This window comes from Cervus canadensis, chromosome 18 (genome assembly GCF_019320065.1).
Source record: "Cervus canadensis isolate Bull #8, Minnesota chromosome 18, ASM1932006v1, whole genome shotgun sequence".
NCBI lineage: Eukaryota > Metazoa > Chordata > Mammalia > Artiodactyla > Cervidae > Cervus > Cervus canadensis.
The window spans coordinates 33,279,610-33,296,532 of NC_057403.1; the positions used below are offsets into that span (position 1 = coordinate 33,279,610).

Here is a 16,923-nt window from a genome sequence, read left to right on the forward strand (position 1 = left end):
TATACACAATGGAATATTACTCAGCTGTTAAAAAGAATTCATTTGAGAAAAAAAAAGAAAAAAAAAAAAAGAATTCATTTGAATCAGTTCTAATGAGATGGATGAAACTGGAGCCCATTATACAGAGTGAAGTAAGCCAGAAAGATAAAGAATATTACAGGATACTAACACACATATGTGGAATTTAGAAAGATGGTAATGATAACCCTATACGCAAAACAGAAAAAGAGACACAGATGTACAGAACAGACTTTTGGACTCTGTGGGAGAAGGCGAGGGTGGGATGTTTCGAGAGAACAGCAAGTATACTATCTATAGTGAAACAGATCACCAGCCCAGGTGGGTTGCATGAGACAAGTGCTTGGGCCTGGTGCACGGGGAAGACCCAGAGGAATCGGGTAGAGAGGGAGGTGGGAGGGGGGATCTGGATGGGGAATACATGTAACTCCATGGCTGATTCATGTCAATGTATGACAAAACCCACTACAATGTTGTGAAGTAATTAGTCTCCAACTAATAAAAATAAATGAAAAAAAAAAAAATACTAACATAAAAAAAGAAAAAAAGAAAAGTTATCCCCTGCTTCAACAATTTCACTTCTAGGAATTCAGCTGACAAATATACTTGAACACATGCACAAAAATCTACTGCAACACTATCTGTAATCACAAATGATAGGAGTGTTCATCAATAGCAATTTTCCTAAATGTACTGTGGCACATTCACACAATGGAATGTTATATAACCATTAAAAAGAATGAATCGTGACACATGCTATGACAGGTATATACCTTGAGAATATTATATTAAGTAAAATAAGCCAGACACAAACACCCCATATTATATGATTCCATATATGTGAAATGTCCTGAATAGGCAAATCCATAGAGACAGAAAGTAGAATGGTGGGTGCCAGGGGTGGGGTCAGGAGATAATGGGGAATTACTGCTTAAAGGGCACAGAGTTTCAGTTTGGGAAACTAAAAAGTCCTGAAGATGAACGGAGGTTGCTGGCTGCACAACAGTGTGAATGCACTTACTTAACGCCACTAAACTAGAGTTAGAGATGGTTAAAAGGATAGAGTTTATATTATGCATATTGTACCAATCTTTTTTAAAATGAGAATGGTCTCTATATGTGAATATAAACTAGCTCCAACATAATGTTTTCATCTAACATGATAAGCATAAGGTGCAGAATCACCCAGATGACCAAAAACTGTACCCAAATACTGTAGTGCAGTTAGTAAATTTGTTCCTCACAAAGCAATGCATTAGCGATTATTATATTAATAAATGGTTGAAAGAATGAATAAACACTTGAGGGAGGGTTCTTCCTTACAGAAGAATTCCAATTATTTAAAGAAGAAAAAATGAGGGGAACAGAAAGGTATCATTAGAGCACCACCCAAAAACCTGTTAAAGACAAGATCCTCAGATGGATACTAAAATTGGTTGGCAAAAGTCTGAGAACAGGGTATCTGCATAGTGTCAAAAGTGTTTCCTCCAAAATATTTTTAATTACATAGGGGAAAATAACAATTATACAGTGGAGAGACACAGCAGACAGCACCTTAACCAAAAGATCAAGGTTCAAATCACCAGTAATGAGACAAATAGAGAGCATGTACCCCCTGATATGAAACTGTAAAGGGCACAACACTTCTGGAGCAGCCTTGCCAAAAAAGCATAATTTCAAACTAATTATTATAAGAATATATCAGACTGTCAACTTCAGGGATACTCTGCAAAATAACTGATCAGTGCTCTTCAAAACTGTCACAGAAGACAACGAAAGATGAAGGAAATGTCAAGATTGGAGGAGACTAAGGAGACATGACAATAAATGCAACATGGGATCAAGGATTGGCGCTGGAAAGGAAAAAGGACATCAGTAGAAAAACTGGTAAAGTCTGAGTAAAATCTCTAATTCAATTAATGGTATTGAACCAATATTGGTTTCTTAGTTTTGATAATTACACTATAGGTAAACAAGATGTTAACATTAGGGGAGGCTGAGTGAATGGTATTGTGGGAACTCGGAAATATTTTTGAAACTTTTCTATAAGCCTACAATTATTTTAAATAAAAAGGTTTTAAAAGTGGAGAAGATAAGTAATACATATGTACAGATATGTTTAAATATGGATAGAATATCATCCCAAAAAGTATATTAGAAAATGGTAACCATACTTTCGACTAGAAGAATTAAGTCTAAACATAAAATCAATAGGCAGACATTTTCCTCCCTGTATATCATTTTGTTTTAAGTGGTCAAACAGGAGACAGCAAGAGTGAACATTGACATTTTAGGAATCAGTGAACTAAAATGGACTAGAACGGGCGAACTTAATTCAGATGACCATTATATCTACTACTGTGGACCAGAATCCCTTAGAAGAAATGTACTAGCCCTCATAGTCAAAAAAGAGTCTGAAATGCTTGGGTGCAATCTCAAAAATGACAGAATGATCTCTGTTTGTTTCCAAGGCAAACCATTCAATACCACAGTAATCCAAGTCTATGCCCCAACCAGTAATGCTGAAGAAGCTGAATGGTTCTATGAAGACCTACAAGACCTTCTAGAACTAACACCCAAAAAAGATGTCTTTTTAATCATAGCTGACTGGAATGCAAAAGTAGGAAGTCAAGAGATACCTGAAGTAACAGGCAAATTTGGCCTTGGAGTACAGAATGAAGCAGGGCAAAGGCGAACAGAGTTTTGCCAAGAGAACATACTGGTCATAGCAAACACCCTCTTCCAACAACACAAGAGAAGACTCTACACACAGACATCCCCAGATGGTCAATACCAAAATCTGATTGATTGTATTCTTTGCAGCAGAAAATGGAGAAGCTCTATACAGTTAGCAAAACCAAGCCCAGGAGCTGACTGTGGCTCAGATCATGAACTCCTTATTGTCAAATTCAGACTTAAATTGAAGAAAGTAGGGAAAATCACTAGACCATTCAGGTATGACCTAAATCAAATTCCTTACAATTATACACTGGAAGTGACAAACAGATTCAAGGGATTAGATCTGATAGACAGAGTGCCTGAAGAACCATGGACAAAGGTTTGTGACACTGAACGGGAGGCAGTGATCAAGACCATCCCCAAGAAAAAGAATTGCAAAAAGGCAAAATGGTTGTCTGAGGAGGCCCTACAAATAACTGAGAAAAGAAGAGAAGCTAAAGGCAAAGGAGAAAAGGAAAGATATACCCATCTGAATGAAGAGTTCCAAAGAACAGCAAGGAGAGATTAGAAAGCCTTCCTCAGTGATCAGTGCCAAGAAATAGAGGAAAACAACAGAATGGAAAAGACTAGAGATCTCTTCAAGAAATTTAGAGACACCAAGGGAACATCTAATGCAAAGATGGGCACAATAAAGGCCAGAAACGGTATGGACCTAATAGATGCAGAAGATATTAAGAAGAGATGGCAAGAATACACAGAAGAACTATACAAAAAAGATCTTCATGACCCAGATAACCACGGTGGTGTGATCACTCACCTAGAGCCAGACATCCTGGAATGTGAAGTCAAGTGGGCTTTAGGAAGCATCACTATAAAGTTAGTGGAGCTGATAGAATTCCAGTTGAGCTATTTCAGATCCTACAAGATGATGCTGTGAAAGTGTTGCACTCAACATGCCAGCAAATTTGGAAAACTCAGCAGTGGCCACAGGACTGGAAAAGGACAGTTTTCATTCCAATCCCAAAGAAAGGCAATGCCAAAGAATGCTCAAACTACCACACTATTGCACTCATCTCACATGCTAGCAAAGTAATGCTCAAATTCTCCAAGCCAGGTTTCAACAGTATATGAACCGTGAACTTCCAGATATTCAAGCTGGATTTAGAAAAAGAAGAGGAAGCAGAGATCAAATTGCCAACATCCGCTGGATCATAGAAAAAGCAAGAGAATTCCAGAAAAACATCTGCTTTATTGATTACGTCAAAGCCTTTGTGTAGATCATAACAAACTGTGGAAAATTCTTCAAGAGATGGGAATACCAGACCACCTGATCTGTCTCCTGAGAATTCTGTATGCAGGTCAAGAAGCAACAGTTAGAACCGGACATGGAACAACAGACTGGTTACAAACTAGGAAAGGAGTACATCAAGGCTGTATATTGACACGCTGCTTACTTAACTTATATGCAGAGTATAACATGTGAAATGCCAGGCTAGATGAAGCACAAGCTGGAATCAAGACTGCTGGGAGAAATATCAATAATCTCAGATACCCTAACCCTTATGGCAGAAAGTGAAGAAGAACTAAAGAGCCTCTTGATGAAAGTGAATGAGAGTGAAAAAGTTGGCTTAAAACTCAACATTCAAAAAACCAAGATCATGTCATCCGGTCCCATTATTTCATGGCAAATAGGTGCGAAAACAATGGAAACAATGAGAGATTTTATTTTTCTGGGCTCCAAAATCACTGCAGATGGTGACTGTAGCCATGAAATTAAAAGATGCTTGCTTGCTCCTTGGAAGAAGAGCTATAACCAACCTAGATAGCATATTAAAAAGTAGAGACATTACTTTGCCAACAAAGGTCTGTCTAGTCAAAGCTATGGTTTTTCCAGTAGCCACGTTTGGATGGGAGAGTTGGACTATAAAGAAAGCTGAGCGCCAAAGAATTGATGCTTTTGAACTGTGGTGTTGGAAAAGACTCCTGAGAGTCCCTTGGACAGAAGGGAGATCAAACCAGTCAATCCTAAAGGAAATCAGTCCTGAATATTCACTGGAAGGACCGATGCTGAAGCTGAAACTCCAATACTTTGACCACCTGATGCGAAGAGCTGACTCATTTGAAAAGACCTTGATGCTGGGAAAGATTGAAGGCAGGAGGAGAAGGGGACGACAGAGGATGAGATGGCTGGATGGTATTACCGGCTCAATGGACATGGGTTTGGGTGAACTCCGGGAGTTGGTGATGGACAGGGAAGCCTGGCATGCTGCAGTCCATGGCGTCGCAAAGAGTCGGACATGTCTGAGCGACTGAACTGAAACCATTTTGTATTGAATTTTTTTACTTTATGTGTTCATTTTTTTAATAAAAATAAATATTTAAGAAAAATGAATTAACTCAAATATGTTGTTGTCTTGTGTGAAGTGAATGAGCCCAACTCAAATCATGGCTCCAAATAAAGCTTATTCTGAAACGGTTCCTTCATTCAACATTGTCCATATATGTAACCATACATAAAATCTTCCAATTTCTATTATAATCAATATTAATCCTTCATTGGAGAGAATGATACTTCAGATACCAAAACATACATTCTGCATCATTCTTTCCTAAAGTTAATTTCCAAAGTCCAAATCAATTATTTTAAAATAAAATGTTTAGAGTAAAGATTAAAAACTTACTCGCAGTCCACTCTCCGACTTAATATCCATGATAGTCAAAACCGTCTCATAAAGAATCGCATTTCCTACATTTTTACTAGTCTCCGTATTAGTGGCAACCTGAAAAGACACAGAAGGTGTTACATGAGAAAACAATGCTTCCAAAAAACATCCAGAGGTAACAAGAGACATTCTGTGATTGTTTCCAGCCACCAATGAAAAAACACAAATAAAAACTGCTTCATATAATCACAATCATTCTGCTCCCTGCTATACTAAAATGAGTGTTTACAAAAATACAAGTTTTGTTCTACTCACCTGTGCTAATATATCATTCATAGCTTCACTTGAGTCATCATCATTTCGTCCCAAAATTCTTAATAACCGCAAAATTCGTACCTAATATGCAAAACATGACAAACATCAACAAATTCTGTCTAGCACAAAGGAACTTTGCTTGATATGAAATTCAAATAACTTAAATGAAGTCTTAGATCCCAATAGAAATGGTCAAAATAAAACAGAAGAATTTTAAACATGATCTTTAGAGCAGTTATATATGGTTCAATGTCTTAATGAAGCTGTTAGACAACCTACACTTCAGTCAAAGGATACCACCACCTGCAGAGCTATATCATATTGGAAAATCATGTTTCTATGTGGTATATGATTTGACTATTACAAATATAATTTTATCCTATTAATCTAATACAGAATTGTGTCACTATTCATTTATTAGTGTAATCAGCTTAGTCAATTAACTACCAAAACTACCCAACACAAACATAAGAAGGAGGAAAAATTCACTCCAAAATATATCATTTATCCTAAACTTTCTTTCAAGCTCACCTGCAAAAAGGGGTCACTGATCCCAGAAACATCATGTTCTGGTGAATATCCGGACATGATGAGGTTCTTTAGAATACGAACTAATTGGGGCACAAGCTGCAGGGAAGAGAGATGCATCAAAAAACAGTGAACATCAAAGAATTTCTCAGGAATAGGCAGAGGTTAACTTGGCTTAGAAAAAAAAGATTCAAGAGTCTGAGTCCAAGCAAATTCTACTAATAAAACTGTATATTATTGATGTTTCATAGACATAACTTGGAAGTATTCTGGCCCAGAACTCAAAAAGGAATATGTACGTTATCTGAATTAAAACCAAACCAGACATTTTTACTCCAGAATTATAAATGCAAAGATACCACAAATAACAGTAGGTCAGAAAGCCTATGAGAACCGAGTAAAACAGATGCCTATGGGGACTTCTATGGGACTTGACAAACCTAGGTTGCACAAACATGTTCAGTTTTTAATCTATCCAACACATGTGAGTATAAAATGCTACCACATCCAAAACTCTGGTAATTTTCTGAAAATTACAGTTTTAAAACAAACTATCTCAAATAGAGAAAAAAAACTCTCTCCTCTTAATATATGTCTAGTTATATCCTTTCCCAATAAACAACAGGGAATACACGTCTCAAACACTGACCAAGTGGAAAAGACACATGAAAAACTGTCTCCTTCACCTAAGGAAGAGAGCAAGGCCACGAATGCTGTTTCTGTCCTATTCTTAACTCATAGGATACAATTTTTGGTAAAATTTAATTTCAGCACCTAATCATACATTTGTTGCCTATCTTATCTTACAAATGAAATGATACATTCCTTACAGTCAGAATGCCCTTCTTTTTTTAACTCTGTCCATTAGACTGACTGATGACACACAATAAAGGCAATTTTATTGCCAAGTTGAACTTAAAAATGCTTTAAATACTATTATTTATTGCACTTCATTGATCAATCATTTAAGATTAAAACCCTATTTCAAAATGTCTGCCACAATAAGAACCCTTCCAGTCTCCAACTACAAACTCAATTTAGCTATATAAACAACTCTAATCACCTAACATCAAGAACCGTCCAAAGCAAACTGAATCTTATCTGTCTCGGAGGCAATCAGAACAGCCCCAACTTTGCTGCAACTCAATTATCTTTTGCTCATTGAATCTGGATTCCTCTCTAAGGGGATCAAGACTGAAACAAAAGCCAAGCTGGGCCCAAGGAATGCACTCAAAACACAACACTAAGTCTACTGCTGAATATAAGACAACATAATCTGTGTGAATAGGTTTGGCCATATCACTTCAGAATTAAGCACTCTGTAAGTCACCTAAACAAAAATCTAATTTGGGCAACTCCAGGATTCAAACAAATCTAAGCTTACAATAACCTGTAAATTCTAAACAGAATCCTCATTAAATCTGTCAACTCTGGACAGATTCAGTTAGAAGTCAGAATAATGTAACTGTATAAACTGCTTTAGAATGTAATAAAACTGGGACCATCTAGTTACCAAGCTCTGCACTAAAAAGTAGCTCGCCTTGCATACTTCTCAATGGTCTACTTTTTTGTACTACACACATCCTTCATTATTTTTTTAAATCGGGTTTCTGTTTCGGAAAAGTTCTTTTTCCTTCAGCTACTAAGCTCACACCACATAAGAGCACCCTGGGACAAAAAGCACAAATATCTCTAAGTGTTCAGCATACAAATTCTTGGAACCAAGCTTTATTTTTCAGACAAAAAACAAGTTACTAAAACTGATGACAAGACAAACAAAATAAAAAGACAAAGGGAAAAGCTGCAGCCATGAAAATCAGTTGATGCCGACCCACTCTACCTCAAAAATCTTTTAACATTCCAAAACTTCAAGGCAAGATCGAGTGCAAGTCAGGAGGAAATTAAAGCTCTAAGTCTGAACTAAAAGTTCAGAAGTACGTACTGAGCTTTTTAAAGTATGAGGTTACCCAGACACGGTTTTAAAGTTTATCTACTTCAAAAAGAAGCAGTGTTTGGTGTTTTGGTTCCAAATTGATCTGGACTGCCATCACCAATGCCACTGGGAAACTGCTCAGTTTCTCAGGTGAAGATAAAGGAAAGGCAGAGAAGGAGGCTTAAAAATCAGGAAAGGCCGCAACTGAAATCCAAGGCTGACTGTGGAGTCAGGAGTTTAAGTGACAAGACAAAATCTGGACTAAGGAGTTAGCCAAAAATGCTATGACAAATAACACAGTATTAAGCACAGATTCAGCATTAGTATATTTTTTTAAGCCACACTTGTGGATGGAGACACAAAAGCTCCTAAGGACCTAATGCCAGCATGCACCATCTAAATGAGGGTTAACTCTTACCTTTTCATTCTAACACACAGCAGGATTCCAAACAGACAACAGGAACAAAACATACAAAGCAAGCATTAGGGACAGATACGGGCCTCATACTAATTTTGTAATAATTTAATCAAGACATGACCATCTAAGGGGGGAAAAAAGCTTCCCCCCCCCCCCCCACCAAAGAGCTGCTATTAGAGCTTAGTTAAATCTAAAGTACAAAGTAAACCCAACATATGGAGTGGTCAGCATCCTATAAAAGGAACTGAATGCATGTAATTACCCAAAAAACAGTCTTTCTCTGAGTCCTGCTTACTAGTGCCTTCTGAAAGTAAGTGGAGAAAACAAAAATTTCCATTCTAGAATGCTCTAAGAGAGGGAGGGAGGGACTCCAGAAACCTAGAGACATCCACCACTGGAGTCACCAAAGCATAAAATGAACAGTGGGGGACCCTAAGTTAGGTAAAAGTAATGTCAAATCTCGGTTTGCCGTTTTCACCTAAGGGGGAGGAAAAAAAACAAGAAATCACCTGCCTTACACACACACACACACACACACACACACACACACACACAATTCCTGCTTGTAATTCAGCCTCAGATTACATTTCCTAGCTTCAGTGTGAAAACAGCAGATAAAGCACTGAGAGATCCGCGTGTCTGCCAACGAGAAGACCTCCATCATGAAGGGGAAACACTGCACTACTGCCAGTCCTTGCGTGCCTAAAGCTGACTTCCTACCACACAGGAGGGTTGATTAAGTCCCTGACTCAGTTCCATACCTTTCTTTCAAAAGAAAATTCCTAAGTGAGAAAATCATGTACTTTAGGAAAATCATTTTCAGTCAAGAGAGGCTTAGATATAAAGAATGGCACCTACCTTTCTGAAATGTGCAAGCATGTCTGGGCTTCGCTCACACATTTCTGTGAGGAGGACTACAGAAGTGTGAAGGACACCTGAAAGAAAAGAGCCAATGAAAACTAAAAATGAGGCTGTATTCTTCAGCTTCATAGCACAGGGCTTTCAGTTCTGAAGGTCAATTCCAAAAAGGTAGCTGCTACTTTTGTTTTTTAATCTCCCAAGAATCTAAGCATTGAGGTGAATACAAAGAAGGTATTAATAGATACCTGCTGATTTAACACAGATGATCTCAGTCAAATCAGAATAGTCTAAAGTTATGTGGCCAAAATAATTGCTTAAAAATGACATCCAATGTACAAGCCTCTCCATTTGAGAATAGTCATAAAGACATGCTCAGTCAACATAAACTGGCTATCACCTGCTCCAGATTTAGTAAGCTCTTAGCTGATTTTTGAAAGGTATTTCAAGAAGAAAAATCTTACTAAGATTTTAAATTTCCAGACAAAACATAGTCATGAATAACAAAGTAAATTTGCTTGTTCAAGAGTGAGTGAAAAGAATCATATACTTTACACTAAGTATGTGCCCTAGACATTCATTTATTCAACAAGTATATTCTGAATCTTCTAGGCAGAGGACTGCATTGATCAAATTAAATACATGTTACCATTTTTTTCTCTTAGCATTTAGGACACAAGGATTTTCTTCATTCAGAATCTGTTTCATTAAATTCAAAACAAGAATAAAATGTTCAGTAAAGAACAGCCACATACATTCCATCTAATTCCTCAGAAATTTTATATATCTGAGTACCCATTACAAATTCCTGTTACAAGTAACCTACAAAGAGTTTCACAAATTTTACACTACAATGGCAAAAAGATAAAGAAATAAGCCAAGAAGTCAAAAGGTTTCACACATGAAAATCAAGGCTAGGATCATCTGCAATTACACTGAGTTTTAGTTAATATAGTATTTTTGATACAATAAAAGGGGACCAGAAATAAAAAACAAGCTTACTATAAAGGAATCAATCTCTAATTACAAAACTAGGATTTGAGAGTAGAAGAGATTCAACCCATTGGCCCTTCCTGAAAAAGGTGTCCAAGCACAGCAGAAAGCTGAGTCTACTGTGTGAGACAGAGGCCAAGACTGCCTGAACTACTCTCTCTCTCCCCTTCTCCCTCAGTACTTCCTGAGTGCATCCAAATCACATTACCATGGTTCTTTTCATTCAACAAATTTTTTGTTGCTGGTAAAAACATCTCCATAAGTTCAGGAACCTTCCTGATGACATGAACAGCACAAAGTGCTGCCTGCAAAAAAAAACATAAAAAGGACAAAAGAAGCTTTATTTCAGTTAAAGTCAGGACAACCAATCTTACAAACAAAAGAACCTTGTCAACCAGTTCACCTACATGAAAAAGAAAGGAGTTATAGATCTGATTATTATCAGATTTATTTAGTTATTAATTGGTTAGGGCTGCGCAGTTTATACTACTGCCTTAACGAGAACTTCTAACTCACCTGTCTCTTTGGTCATATATCACCAAATAAGTGGACAACAACTTTTTCCAACCAGACCATCTGTTAACACGAGCTTACCAATTGTGCTAAATATAATTTATCTGCAGCTTTGCAAAGTTAAAAAATAAAGACTCCGTCTGTGATCATTGTTCTTCTGAGTAAGAAAACCAAAAGGTTTTATAAAAATACTATGCAGGTGAAAGATACATATATTGCAGATGCTTTAAATCTGATGCTACTTTTAATAATACCTATACTTTCTCCATTCACCCTCTACTGAAATCAAGAAAATCATTTGAAAGTTATTTAGTATCTTAGTTAAGTCTCTCTGTTAGCCAGTTTCTACTAAAGAAAAGATGGCCCTAGCTTGTTCACAGGAAAGAAAAGGACATTCAAAGACTCATTTCAGTTACTCTCCCCCGACCCCCGCAAAGGAACCATAACTACTACTTGTTGGAATTGAATATCGTAATTTAGGTACATTAATAAGCAAAGATTTCAGCTAATTCTTCCCAAGCTACAGTTGAGGAAAACAATTTTTTCCTAATCTGCAGGGATATTTTAATATTTATGTAATCTTTCTGAACAAGAGCAGCCCACACATTCTTTAAGAGAAAGGACTGGCTTTGGCCTATAGCCATCATTAGCAGCACATGATCCTGGAAAACAGCTTGGCCCTTTTAACAGCTTTGTCTCACACCATTAAATGCAGAGGCATAGTCAATGACAATCAGATGATCTTATGTCATTCACTTCTAGACTCCTAAATTTTATACCGCTTGTTTATGAAGGCTTTAAGAATAAAGCACAATAAAATAACAAAATATTTATACTAACAAAAGCAGATAAGAGAATAAGATCGCTGTCTTCCATTACTATTCCACTTAGTTATACCAATTTTAGGAAGGAGGTTCTAAATCATTTCCTAATAATTATCTAGGTCCCAAGGAACTGCACTTCCAAGATTCAAAGGCCCCAATACAAAGGCATGGGCACTAAAATAAATTTGTAACCATCTGTTCATTATCACTTTGTTTAACACTGGTTAGAATCAGGTAACTTAGGAAGTAATTAGGTATGCCATCTATTTGTTGATAAGTAATTTTCTTGAAAAGTGAGGAATTAAGAAAATTAAAGTGTTCATAATCACTTACCAACTGGAGAGTTAAATAGCAATAAAAAAAAATCACCTCCAAAATTAACATAAAAAACAGACTTTGTTATGAACAACTGATTCATATACAGTCATTTAAAACACATTTAATGCACAGAGAAAGTTACATTATCGCTTGTTCTTTCAAAAATGAACAATGTGCCTTCTCTCCATAATACTCCCTAATCCAAACACAGACATTCCGTTGTATGGAAAGTTACCTTTTTTCTTAAGTAAGAGTTGGAGGTTTTCAGGAGTTTCTCTACCTCTCCTGCAAGATCTCTGCACATCTCTGAGGACCCCATGCAGCCGAGGGTACAAAGTGCTAGCCCTTGTACATACTGTGTGCTATGATTGAGATCACTGCAAAAGAAAGAAGGCGGCAGAAATGAATATGCCCTGCCCAATGCTCCCAATGAAGAAGCTTTGCAATCTAATGAGAAAGCTCTGAATGATTCATGATTTCTCTCATAAGGAAAATATTAGGATAATTTTTACAAAAAAAAAAAAAAAATGCTTATTCTAACCTTATTATGAATACAAATTACAACACAGTAAACTGACTGACAGTTTGTTCTACACATTTGCAACCCACCATTTCCAAACACCACGGGTAACAGAAACTGTACAACATGCTATCTGTGGGATGCCAGAAGAACTTTCTTTACTAGCAACAACAGAATATGAAGCACAACTGTATCTTTTAAGATTTTAATATGCTCTACTACTAACTACAAAAAAGTAAGATATTAACCAAAATATTAAAAAAAAAATTTAGAAAACACAATCTCTACTGCTAGAGCATTTAAGATGACAAACATCACAACAGAAACACTCTAAAATCTTTGATCTTATGATATAGTATTAACCTTGATTATTAATTTTTACTTTTATTTATTCAAAAGAAGAAAAACAATAACTAAAAAAACAGCTAATTAAACCATCTTAAACTAAGGTAGATGTTACAGTAGGCTCAATATCTAGTACTACAGATTCTAACAGGCATTGATTACTGCACAAAATTATTTATAACCAGCCAGGAAGTATTTTCAGAAAAGTTGAAGTATTTAAGTTTGAATAGTAAGTGCATTTATATATTATAATCAACTCTTACCATGCAGAAGCTAAATTCCTATGTTTGAGTTATGCTACTTCTACCAGCTTTAAGAGTATTTTAAAATCCTTCAGTTCAGTGGTTCTCAAACAGTGATTAGAGAATCTCTGGAAGTTCCCAGGACTGTTTCAGGGGATCCATGAGATACAAACTACTTCCACAATACTAACTCATTATTTGTCAGCTTTATTGACATTTGCACTAATAGTGCAAATGGGAAAAACTAAGGCACAAATCAGGAAAAAGGCACCAAACTGTATTACCAGTCACTGAATTCACGGCCACACACTTACAGTGAAAGAAGGAAGGGAGGGAGGGAGTTTCACTTAATACTCCCCATGTTGTTGTCTGCTGTTCAGTCACTCATGACAAAGCAGTAAAAATGACTAGCTTAATTATACCTTGCCTTTTTTTCTTTTTTAAGCCATGCCATGCAGCTTGTAGGATCTCAGTTCCCTGATCAGGGATTGAACCTGGGTCACTTCAGTGAAAGGCCAGAATCCTAAAGCACTAGGCCACCAAGGAACTCCCTCATACCTTGACTCTTGAGTGCACATTTTTTAATATTCTGTGTGACAAGATGGAAAGTATGCATGAAGTACTTCTGATGCATAATGAAATAAGTGACAATCTCAGAGAAAAGCACCTGTGTATGTTTCATTTGCAAGCTAAACTACAAACCAGCTGCTTTTAAAATGAACATCATTTTTATCTGAAAAATAGCAATTATAATTATTAAGATGTGGTTATTTGGCAAACATTTTCTGGAAGAAGAGCCAAGTAAGCCTATCACTTCAAGGGCAACAAGTGACAATATTTGTTGCCAATGATAAACCTAAGCTTTGAAAGTGAAAATTAGAATTTTGGAATATTTGTATTGCCATCATGAACCTGACAGTCTATTAATACTTTAGAACTCAGTGAACCAATTTTCTCCAAATGCCTTAAGCATGATGTTTAAAAACTATGCAAAAGAGTCAAACTGTATGAATGGGTTTCAATATAACAGAAAACCAAACTTCACTGATATGGTTTCAGATTCTACACTAACCTAATGAAACTACCACTTGTGGAGTTTGGCATGGTATCATGGAAGATTATCCATAGTTATCTGAAAAGTTATTAAAGCCCTCTTCCTTTTTCAAACGACATTATCCGTGAAAGGCTAGATCTTCATATATTTCAACCAAAACATAAGAAAATGAATGCAGAAGCAAATACAAGCATCTAACCTATTCTATTAGGTTAGATATTAAAGATATTTATAAAAGTGTAAAATAATGCCATTCTTCTCCCTGAATTGTTTTTGTTCTGGAAAACAGCTTATATTTCATAACAAAAGTATTGCTGTCAATACTGTAAAGGTTTCATTAATGATAATTTTGAATGAACCAATAAATGGTTTTTATCTTTCCTGAAGAACAAAGAAAGGAAAAGAAACAAAAGGAAAGTGTCAGTCAGGTTTGACACTTTCTACTAATTTGAATATTTAAAATAAAAATTACTAATAAAGTTTAACTTAATTATGGTTCTAGTTCCCAAAAATTTCATTAGCTCTTCATTCATTTTTCAATGATTAAGAATATCTGTATAATGCAAGCTCTTAAAATACTGTGTCTGATTTTTAAAGATTTAAGTCCAAGATCATTAATGTCTTAAAAGTTTTTCTGGACCAATGAACAATGAGGTAAACATGCCATCATTAAACAGAAAAACTGCTAGTACACTATGATGCCCTATCATACAAACAAAAAGCAAGAAACCTCACAAATAAACAAAAAACCTATTCATTAAAAGATTTAAAAAAACTGAATGATCCAAAGTCCTTTGACTGAACTTAAACTGAAGTACCAGATCAATTCTCAACTATGAGCAGCTCTCTCCTAAATTCACTTGGGGCTTGGCTGGGTCTCATTACACATCCAGATTCCTTCTTTGCCTATATGCCTCATTCTTCAATTTTAATCAAGCTACAAACCTATTCTTAAGTTTGCTCAAAACTTGCTGCTAGGCAGAACTGCCAAATTATCAGCATGTGATTAAAGGCTTGAGTAATAAAGGCAGCAGAGCATGTAAGAACAAAAATTAAAGAAACTTTCAGAGACTTGTCCAAAATAAGAGTATAAAGTCATGTTAAACATCTAGAATGTAACCTCCATGACACCAAAGATTTCTGCCCACTTTTTTCATTCTCCATCTTCAGCACTTACAATAGCTCCTGGCATATAACAGGTATGCAATCAATGTTTGTTGAATAAATTAAGTGACTTAGTATTTTCATTATTAATATTTCAAGGCCAAAAAGAACAAAATATTCCCAAATTAAGCTGCAAAGTCAATCTATTTAAATGAGACACAATATTTTTACAAGCAAATCTTAACTCTCATTTTAAAATTTTTCATTACCGGGAAATTATAACATTTACCACAGCAAAATATATGAGTTCAATGTCTACAAACTGATCACCTATAAACCCCTGCTTCTGTCAAATACAGAAATACTGTAAATTAAACATGAAATCTAAAAAAGGAGATAAACTGGTAGACATACCAAAACCAAAACAAACCAAAAAGAACCTTAAATCAATAAGGCCGTGAGAACTTTCATAGCTTTTTAACAGAAATTTATTATAATAGGGATACTGAAAAGAAGTGTTAACTCCCTATTTGCAGGTCTTCTAATTTTTCTAGAATGGCAAGCATTCCTCAGCTTCCAAGGCAGACACACAACTGGACTAGTACATCAGTAAAGCACCTGTTAGAGAAAAAAGGACTTAGGCACAAAAGCTCACAGGCTAAATACAACTGCAGCAACTGAAACCTGGGAGGAGACTGCTGACAAGCAAGACCTCTCTTTTTACCTTTAAATGGTATTCATTTAGAATATAATGGTAATTATTTAATAAATACGATGCCTCATAACTCATGGTATTCAAAAAATCCTACGATAAGAAAGCTCAGATTTACCAATGCCTTTTCTATTCTATAAAAGTCCAAATGCTTATTCATTGATAAATAGTTGCTATGACTCAAGATATACAACAATACTTTCATTTAAATTATCCCCTACAGTTTTACTTTTTTTCTATAGAAGTTTTAATCCTTTAATTAGCCTCTTTATATATAAGCTCCAGAACCAAAAGCAACTCAATTATATTCTAGACAGCAAATATAAAATCAATAAACAGAAGCCTTTGATGTCATATTATTAAAAAGACCTAAAAGAACAAAGCAGTTACTAGAAGAAAGAAATTAAGACTCACTTCTTGATACAGTTGGTCATGAGAAGATGGACATCTTGTCTTTCGTCTAACAGCAGCATTGCCCCTAAGTAGCCAATGCGTTTGTCTGTGAACTTCTGAGAGGCGATAAGCTTGAGGCACTCCAACTACAAATTAAAAAAATCATAATAATAAAGAAATTAAGAAATTGCTACCACGATCAGGAAAGCAATGTTTTTAACCCAGAGTCAATGGATAACTAAAGTACATAGGTATAACCTATATCATCAAAGCACCTAAATAAAAGGCAAAGACTTAAGATCTTTCAATATCTTAATGATAATAATCAAGCTCTGGAACAGAGTATCTAGTCAAGGCCCTAGCGTACTTGCCATCCAAATAATCTGTTTATGTTAGATCTAAAGTTTATGTTTATGTTAGATCTAAATAGTCATACAAAATAAATAAATAAATATTTGTACAGACTAGGGGAGTGTTATCCTAAGGTTTTAAT

General features: G+C 35.7%; 1 protein-coding gene across 1 annotated transcript in view; it reads right to left on the reverse strand.

The window, feature by feature from the left end:
* The window catches only part of AP1G1 (adaptor related protein complex 1 subunit gamma 1), a 90,500-nt gene that overhangs the window by 36,185 nt on the left and 37,392 nt on the right, over positions 1 to 16,923 (reverse strand). Inside the window, exons 3-10 of the mRNA XM_043434937.1 lie at positions 16,452 to 16,576; positions 12,296 to 12,437; positions 10,614 to 10,710; positions 9,413 to 9,489; positions 8,555 to 8,563; positions 6,207 to 6,302; positions 5,676 to 5,756; positions 5,379 to 5,477 (exon numbers count right to left, since the gene is read on the reverse strand). Of these exons, the coding sequence (XP_043290872.1) occupies positions 5,379 to 5,477; positions 5,676 to 5,756; positions 6,207 to 6,302; positions 8,555 to 8,563; positions 9,413 to 9,489; positions 10,614 to 10,710; positions 12,296 to 12,437; positions 16,452 to 16,576 (726 nt within the window). The remainder of the gene's footprint in view (positions 1 to 5,378; positions 5,478 to 5,675; positions 5,757 to 6,206; positions 6,303 to 8,554; positions 8,564 to 9,412; positions 9,490 to 10,613; positions 10,711 to 12,295; positions 12,438 to 16,451; positions 16,577 to 16,923) is intronic.